The sequence below is a fragment of the Corapipo altera genome, unplaced genomic scaffold, assembly GCF_003945725.1.
Source record: "Corapipo altera isolate COAL_440 unplaced genomic scaffold, ASM394572v1 1, whole genome shotgun sequence".
NCBI classification, from domain to species: Eukaryota; Metazoa; Chordata; class Aves; order Passeriformes; family Pipridae; genus Corapipo; species Corapipo altera.
In genome coordinates, this window is record NW_020884873.1 from 34,781,206 (window position 1) to 34,790,687 (window position 9,482).

The 9,482-nt window shown below is 42.9% G+C and overlaps 1 protein-coding gene across 1 annotated transcript in view; it reads left to right on the forward strand.

Moving 5' to 3' along the window:
* PPM1H (protein phosphatase, Mg2+/Mn2+ dependent 1H) overlaps nucleotides 1-9,482 on the forward strand; it is a 130,367-nt gene that overhangs the window by 114,535 nt on the left and 6,350 nt on the right. Inside the window, exon 9 of the mRNA XM_027656351.1 lies at nucleotides 4,736-4,887. Coding sequence (XP_027512152.1) covers nucleotides 4,736-4,887 — 152 coding nt within the window. The remainder of the gene's footprint in view (nucleotides 1-4,735; nucleotides 4,888-9,482) is intronic.

Here is a 9,482-nt window from a genome sequence, read left to right on the forward strand (position 1 = left end):
TCAAAACTTAGTAAGAGCTACCTTGTTGCAGCTGAAAAGCAGAATTTTATCTTAAAATTTTTTGAATGGGAGCTCAGCCATTTGGTGAGGAGAGATGTGGCTCTGATGTAAGCATTTGGTCCTTGCCAGCGATGAACCCGAAGCCAGCCACCACAGCAAATGATAAGAAGGTAATGAAGGAGAATTTTTCTTGTTCCATTATGTTAATAAAATCTTTCTGACAACTCTACAAATATGTTCAAGGAGACTGTTTTAGTTTCACATCTGCCTTCTGGAGAAATCTTTAGGAACTACACCATTGAAAGGAACAAATAAGGTAAGTACACAGAGAATACAGTATGATCAAAGGGAGTCAAGGCGGTTTCAGGAAGCAAACATCATACTTTAGTGACTGGAGGTCCTTCAGGTTATGTCTACAAGAGAATTAAAAAAAGAATAATAAATGCAGTAGATGCTCTTGCAGGAGCACTTTGATTTCTCAGAAAACATCTGTGAAACTGCTCTGCATCACAGGTTATTAATATAAAAGATATGAAGCTACAGACTAAGTGGAAAGTTGGCACAGTCTACTGGAAATTGGCTAAAGGGCAGGAAACAAAGGGTGGCAGTAAAAAGCTAAAAGGAGATTAATTGGTGAGTGCTGCAGGGAGCAGTGTTGGGACCCGCTTTTTATTATTTACATATAAATTACTTGGAGGGTGGTATTGAAAGATCTTGTCGTTTGCCAGCAAAGCTACACTGGATAACACTGTGCATAAAAAGGGATGATACAATTAAGTAAGGGCTTAATTTATTGAAGTAGCCAAGTTGATCAATAGTGCAGGCGAGTGAATGCAGGCTCAAATTCCCCTGAGGCTGGCACCTCAGGTGGCTGCAGGCTCTCTTGTCACTGTTGTGAACGGTTTTTGAGCTGCAGGGACTCTTAAAAGCAAACCTGGCAAACGAACCCCAGCACCTTTCCAGAGCTGCCATGGTCCCTTTCAGCAGCCAAAGGCAGGTTTTATCCAGTGGGTAGATCCGTTTGTAAATGTAAATATAAAACCAGCCCACCTATTTGTTCATTGCTTGCACAGAGCGGTTTTCTCAACGCTCTTGACTGCATGTAGGTGAGTAATATGAGAAACAAATACCTGGATTGAAGAAAGACATTACGTGACAAACTGCATAATGCACATTCAGAAAGATGTGTGTGACCACGTGCTCCAGTGGTGTGTATCCACTGTTAACCTATCAGTTAACTAGTCAGGTTAACTAGTATTGTCCTATATATAGGATATAAAGGTAACCCAGTGCTTGTATTCATGGTTGCCTCTGCTGCTGAGGTTCTGCTGTTTCTTCCTTATACCTGGCTTTTTACATTTTCTGGTTACAAATGTCAAGTTTAGCTAGTTAACAGGTCAGCTGCTTTACATAAGTAAGACATCAGTGGATAGTAGAAGTATGGTGACTAAACTGGACTCCTTTGAGGACTGCCCTGATCCTCCAGAGAGATTAAGTTAAAGAGTGAGAAGCTTTACCAGGGCAACACAGAAGGAGCTGTTAGGCTGGACGGAGTTGCTGAGAAGGCTCTCAGGGCAGCATGGGAGGCAGAGGACAATGCACAGGTAGCCCAAGGCATTTGGGACAGAGGACACAAGTTCAGTGGGCTACTATCAGGATCGATGTCTGGCTGCAGAAGCAGTGATTCATGAGGGAAAGACTGAAGATTCAGGATGGCATTGTTAGAAAATTTGTCAAGGGTGTAGCCTTAGTCAAGAAAACCTTTGCACTGCCAGTCGTTGTCTGTCCAATTGTCACCTGCACAAATGGGGCTATTCAGTGCTGTTTTGCAGTGTGTGCAGCTTTGTGCAAACTTGTGTCACAGACAGAACATGGCTTAAACCTCACTGTTTACACCCTGAAATACGGCTACAGGAGGGAGGCAGTCATGGGGAAGGCTGACTCTAGAATTTTAGAAAATAAAATCATTGTTTCCATTGCAGTCAATGAGCTGTGGGATGTGTGTGGAGGGGGTGTTCACTGAGCCCTGCTGGTCTGAGCTTCCACTCCACATGCCTTGGTGGTGCTGCCCAACCTATGTGCTTACAAGAGCTCTGCTGTCACACTGATCCATGTCCAGCAGAAGGTACATATCACTACTGTAAGAAACCCTCACTGACCCAAGTAAGAACTAGAACAAAGCTCCTTGCAGAAAAATAAAGGGTTAGGAGCTGGCTACTTTCTGTGCCTGGGCAAGGTGGTCTGCGAACATAACCTGTACCTGCAATAGACTGGACAGCTCTATCTCCTTTTGTTAGTACCATACTGGGGGCACCTACAGCTGTATTTTAGAAATCCAAGGAAAGGACTTAAGGTAATTAGAAGACAGACAAATCTGCATTTCAGTAAACATTTTTTTGCATGTCCAACTGGTCCCTTGTATACAAGAATCTTACCTGAAGTTGCCCCAAGCTTGTCTCTTGTAACCTTGGCATTCTCTTTTCCTTAGCCTAGAGACCAGCCTAACATCCCTTATTGCTCATCCCACTGTTCCCTGCACCACTTCTGATGTCTAGTTCCTTCTCAATGCGTGCCTTTCTGGAGATGCTCGGTTCACAGAGCTTGTCCTTCTAGGACAGATTACCCAATAAATCTGTTCCCAGATTACCCAGTAAATCAGTGATTGCATTTTTTTTCCTTTTCCCACAAAACAAAACATGTTCTTAGTATTGCTCTTACCTTTCGACCTGTGGATTGGCTGCAGGTAGCTTTGACAAGTTTCTTATCTGCCCCAGTGCTGCTCTCCAGTCAGACAAGATTGTTCATTTCAGGAGGATTCAAATCAGTGATGCATGGCTTTAGTTTCACACCTTTGCCTTGGTTGGAGAGCCATGGCAGATATGTTTTTCCCAGCACTGGCGTTCCAAGCTTGGTTAGCCCTCTGAGGGGCTTGGTGCTGAGTGCATTCCTGAGCATTAACCCTAATGCTTTCTCAAATAGTTTCTAGTCCCCAAGGGATCTTACCAGAATGTGTGCTGCATATTGATTTGATGGTTGTGTTGGCCCACTTACCCTCCACACCCCAGTGATTTCCAAGTTGAAACTGTGGGCTGTTAAGAGGCTGAACTAAATTCTGGGAATGGAGGCTATGACAGCTACAGATTTCCATGCACTGAGCTCGAGATGAGAGCTGTGCTGCTTATAGGGATCTGTTCTATATTACCACTCAGTCTGAATAAGGAGATATGCTCTAATAAAGAGAGTATCTTGCCTTGAATTTAATCCTCTCCAAAGGCCTTATTCAGCTGCTACCTTAGATAGTGAAGGTCATATTTAACAAATGACCTTCTTGTGCTTTTGAGTGAAAGGCGAACTGGTAAGTATTAGCAGCCAGGTCTTGGTGATTTTATATTTTTTTTTTTTTCCTCTAGTACTTGTTGCAGTCCCATAAAAGCATAATTACATTAAAAGATCCAGGCATTTTTTGTGTATTGCCTGTTCCGTGGCTCCTAAGGGGAGAGGGCACCATGAGAGAGAATAAAACAGCTCATATTTTCTAGTTATGCCAAGTGCTTGGACTTACAAATTTCCCAATTGCCACAGCTGTTTGTGGAGTCCAAGACTGGAGCAGGGTGCGTGACAAGGTGCGCCACTTCCAAACTTCAGTACAGACGATCCTTTCCTCCTGTGTGCCTTGCCAAGGTTGTTACAATTCTTATGATCTGTGATTGTTGCTGGTGTAATTAAAGTGCTCCGTGAGTGCTTGGTGATGGCTCCCCATCACAGCCTGGGAATTGGAGGCGGTTTGTCAGCTGGAGCACAGCAGGCGCTGGAAGGGGAGTTACACCAAACTAAAGACTTGTTTTAAAACACTTTCCATGGCCTTTGCTTGTATTCTGGCTCAGCTGATGGCCTTGCAGCACCCCTGTGACTGCCCCCTCCACTCCCAGCTTTCCCCAGCCTCTCTGGGAGGAGGATGGTTGAAGTTGTTTTAAAGGCAGGGTGTTACAGAGATGCCAGCAGTGATCACCCTGACTGGAGCTGCAGACAGACAAGTTGAAGTCAGTGGACAATTTAATAGTGTGAATAAGCTTCACTTTTGTGCAGATCTTGAATCAGTCTTTAGCTACTGAACTGTTTACAGATACATGTGACTGAGCAGGTAAACAGTTTTTGTCCATTTCATGGAACCACTCGCTTGCTCAGGCACGACACTTTAGTGCAGCAGGTGCCTCAGTGAATTCACTTTAGAAAAGTGAATGCAATGCCTGGTGCCACACAGACATTTCCAAACATGCAGTTTATCTGGCAGGGTTAAATGGATCTAGACAAATAGTGAAAACAATTATTTGTGAATATTTTATTAGAAAATATCAAAAATTCATCAAATAAATTATTCAGCTTCCATATGACTAGTGCTGCCAATGATAGGGAAGAGCCTCACGCACTGAAACCAGGCAGCTGGGTGGGGGAGGCTTCAAGCCCTTCTGGCAGCAACAGCAGCACTGTACTTTAGAGCCTGGCTTAGGAATGCTTGCATCCATCCTGGCTGGGGTTAGCACCTGAGCCATGCTGAGCTGCAGCAGGAAGGGTTGCCATGTTGGGGGCTAAATTGCAGACAGACTCCATTAGTGCCTTGGGAGGTATTTCAGTGCCTTGGCCAAACGTGCTAAACTCATAGCCAAGCTCAGCAATGTTTTGCAAACAGATCTGACAATCTCCTCCTTCATGAATCTCTTGGATTTTTGTGTTTTAGGTGAGAGTCTATGACCTCCTGCAGTATGAGCATGGGCCAGATGATGTTCTCATCCTAGCTACTGATGGACTCTGGGATGTGCTGTTAAATGAAGAAGTGGCAGAAGCTGTCACTAACTTTCTACCAAACTGTGACCCCGATGATCCCCACAGGTTCGTGCTCATTCCTGATTTTCTAGCTTCTCCATAGAAGAGCACTTTCTGGTAACATATTTTCGTAGAAAGTATGATATGAATAACATTCAGGAAATATGCAACACTTTTAAGAAAACATTTTAATAAGTTGGATGGAGCCTCTAAAACAAACATGGGCATTTGGGGCGAGGGTCTGTTATAACTCAAAATTGGCAGCCTTCAAAGGAATAGGTGTGGGATTACAGAATCTTGGCATAGGATCCACTTCGTTGGCTGTATGAGGTCCTGTGAAAACTGTAGGAGACTGAAGTCTTAGAAGATATATGGAAACAAGTCTGTTTAGAGCAGTCACAGGTTTCCACTTAACTCTCCTCTGGACAGTCCCTTAACACTAAAGACTGTTTCTCAGTAGGACATACTGAGCATCTGTCTCTCTGTCGCTCTGCGTGTATGTATGTATAAATACTGCATAGTGGAGTTCCTACTCATTCCTGCTCATAGTATAACCCTGAGACCCACCTTCAGCAGGGAATGACTAGTGCTACCAGGACAGGTGTGGTGATGGAAGAGGCGGAAAGTCTGACTCCATTTAATTGGATTCTGTTTCATTTCACAATTTTATTCTTCCTCATTCTTTTCATTTTCCTGTCTTTATCACCTCTTAAATTATATGTTTCTGTCTTTAAAACATACCACCACGCAAACAAGTTCCCAAACAACTATCTAGAGGCTGTCTGCCTTGAGTGAGTCCACAGGTCTACCTGCTACTGAGTTCCATGTCACTATGATTTAAAATATTATGCTAGAGATCAGAAGTCTCTTGCTTGTAAACAGGAGGACTGTGAAAGTGGGAAGAGCTTTATCCTTCCCTAGAGACTGTTCAGGAAGGGAAGTTTGTGTTGCGCCTGAATTCACGCCTGTCTACCGCTGTCTTCTGCTTCACCCTGGGCTAAGAGGGTGAAAAGAGATTTTACATATCCCCAGTTGGTCTGTGGAAAGCAGAGTTTCAGAAATAACCCTTCGAGAGCCATCTCAAAATGCTTGGTGTTTCTCATATTTTTAAGTCATCATCTTCACAGGGTCAGCCCCATTCTCTGTCAGCAAACAAGGAAGATGAGTTTGTATGGACACCCTGACAGACACTTGGGTTTTAAAGTGAGAGCAGCTTTGCAACAGCTCAACAATAGTATCTTCTCAACCTGACGCTTACAAACATGGAATGCAAAAAGAGGTTTTGTTGCAATCATCAGGAGAAGGAATGATTAACATGAAGCTGCAACTGCAATATTTTGACATTGCCCACCTCCTTGCGCCAAAGATGAGATGTGGTATGAAAGACAGCCAGGACTGTCTCTGCTTCAGCAAAACATGTAGGTGTGTCTGCCCTCTCTCTGGGAGGAGATCAGGCAGAATTAGGGAGGGGCACTTCCAGGGCATCTGGTACTATGCTATGCAGACATGCCGTTAATTTAAGGTAGGAGGAGATGACCCATCCAATCTACTTTCAGTTATGCCCTGACACCATTCAGAGATGCAAGGGGCTTCTGCTCTCATTCCTGCACCCCTGAGTCTCTTCTTCCAAAGGCACCCGGTAAAATGCAATACCTCTACCCTGCTCTGTCTCCGTTTCTCATCCATGTTTGGGCAAAGTTGTTCCTGCCTACCATCCTCACCGGTCTTGTCTGTTGTGAATGCAGTCAGGGTGTGTTGGGTCTGTCTAGTTCCTTTTGGTCTTTACTGAGCTGGTGATGGCCACCATGTTTGCTGCAGCAGGAAGGGGAATTCTTTGTTTGATCTTTTTTACTTATTAGGTGAGTAGTTTTTTCATCCATTATAGAACACTCAGCAATCAGAAACACTAAAGGGAAATGAGATTTTCTTTGTTTCATTTAGATTTGCTTGTACCGGTTTAGCTCTAGTAATTGTGGGGAATTAGTTGCTGTTTGTGGCAACGTGAGTACCACTCATTCCAGAACTGAGTCTGCTGTTTATAACTTAGAACAAACACGTTTATTGGTATTTGACCTGCTGGTCTATGAATGGACATCTGAATTGAAAATCAATTTGTTCTTTTAAGCAACTTTGTGCTAGGTCATTTAGAGGCTTACAAATAGCAGGGACAAGACATTTCTCATGCCAGCATGCAAAAGGTAATTGCAGCAGTCCCTCATATAGTTTACAATGATATTTATGAAAATTACCTTTGTGGAATTGCTCTTGCTGCTTGGTTGTAAAGAATATTTAAAGGTTTTAAAGTATTATGTGAGAGGTTTTATGTAATTACTTCACAGTGGTCTAAATGAGGTATAACTAATGAACTTACAATAGCATAGCAGGTCAGACTGTGGACCTGTGTTCATTCCTCTCACTAGTCAGTGACAGGAAAATCTTGTTTGCTGTATTATCAGTGTTATGTTTAAAGGAAATGTTATCCTAGAAAATGTCAGGTTCTGTGATGGGGGTAGTGACATAGTCTGTGGTGAGGTGATCAACTGGAAATGTAATATCTCTAGGGATGTAGAAAACTTGTCAGAATGTAAGAGACTTGCACTCTGGGTTTGGTAATGCTGTGGTCTTCCAGAGAACCAACCTGCGGAGCAGATCCTGGATCCTCCTGACCCAATAGCCTACTTACTCCCTGACAGCAGCATATTAACAAGGAAAAACAAATAAACAAACAAAAAAAAGACAGGATTTTAGAGCTGCAGAGTACTTATCTGTTACATAATTAGTTCCTTGTGGGAGCAATAGTCCTCCCATTTGGATTAAAATTTACTTTATAGCCTCATGGGTAAGAGCTTGCAGCCCTCGGCAATGCTCTTGGGACTCTCTCCTGCCAGTATTTACTGAGAGCATTTGTTGCCCACATAAAAAACATCTCTGAATCCTGTCAAACATAGCATATGCCTGGACATCTCCAAGTGCAGGGAAAGCAAAGTCCTCGGGACTGTCTTCATCCAGCCATGCAGACACAACCTCAGGGGATTTGGAGCCTCAGTGAATGATAGGCACAGACTTGTTTAAAGAACAGTTCCTGGGTGACTACTGTGATGGAGTGAAGAGGCTGGGGTGGAGCTGGATTTCTTAGATAGCTGATTTCTTATGGGTATTGTGGCAGATGAGCATTAAGGGGACTCTGAGTGAAGAATAGGTGGTAGTGACACACTGCTGCTTTCCATACATCAGCTCTCTGAAGAGGTATGAAGAGGGAAAAGCATGACTCTGCCCTTTTCCTTCAGTTGCACTTATGCAGGTTTACCCCCTGACCTTGGGAACCTTCTATTTCTCATGCTTCCTCTTGTCCTTTCTTATTCCCTCTCACTTTCTCTCTCACACTATCTAGAGATTTAGGAGGATGCTGGGGAGCTCCTCCACCTCTGCTGGGTGTGAGAAGATAAGCTCCTCAGACAGCAGCACAATTACCCCCGTCACCATTTCTCCTGCAGTACTTTCACTGATCAATACAGAAAGCTCCAGCAGAAGAAAAAACCCCCACATATTTATTCTTAAAACACAAAAGTTGTATTCCAGCAAGGCTATTCATTAGGAGGAAGTGGATACTTTAAAACTACTTCAGCAGTTCTCTAATGCTGTCTCTAGAGCTGAATCCCAATTTCACAGCACTGGAGAATAAAACATTCAATAATGGACTGCTGCTCCTATTCATCTCCAGGTACAAGACACTCACCCTATCTTCTCTAGTGCCAAGTTGAACACCATTGCTTCAATTCAGCTCTACACAGGAGAGGAATATGTTACTTCACTGCTGCCTTCACCTGTTCCTTTTCCTTTGCTTCATTGTGTTGGTTTTCTTCAGTATTTCACAGTCTGCCTATGAGAGAATTTCTGGTTTATTAAAATTCCTTTTTTTTATCTTGCCCTTTCCAAACACTCAGCAGCAAAACCCTAACACAGTCAAAAGCAATACTCATTCCTTTGTACTTTTCAGATGTGGGGAGCCCTTCTTAATTAGAAAAAGCAGGAAAGCAAAGTTTTCTTGCAGAATGATGGGTGTTTCTCTCTTAAGTTGTGACAATAGCTGAAAAATCCTTGGGAAGTATGTTCTTGCCAAAATTCACTCAGAATCAGACATGCTATGAATAAATATTTCACTTTCTTGCTTGCCACATGGAGTCCTTTTGTTCCTTAGCCCTGCATCTGATTTGGGAACTGAGGAGTACAAGTATGTGTGTTTGGTTTTACCCCATTAGAAAAAAGGATTTGATGTTGCATTAGGGCAGTAAGGCCAGTGCTTCTTGTTATCTTGCTATTACAGCTCAAGGTTGTTGGTACAGACTAATCTTGGAACATACAGACAGTGTGCGTGTGTATGTGCAAGCATGTTGGATTTTGTGTCTTTAGGCTGTTCTCTTATGGCTAAAAGTAAATCATTTGTCAAAACTAGTGAAGGCTGGAAATTTTATCACTTGGTACCATTAGTAACAGGGGTGCATTGCTACTGTACAACATTACTTGAATTTAGCATCAAACCTTATGAGTAATCAGGTGTTGATTCATTTGCATTGAAGAAATCTTTCTAGTAGAGCAAATATATCTATTCCTGGTTCAAAGGAGTAATTTGAATTAAAGCATCGAAATTCTAGAAAGAGAAC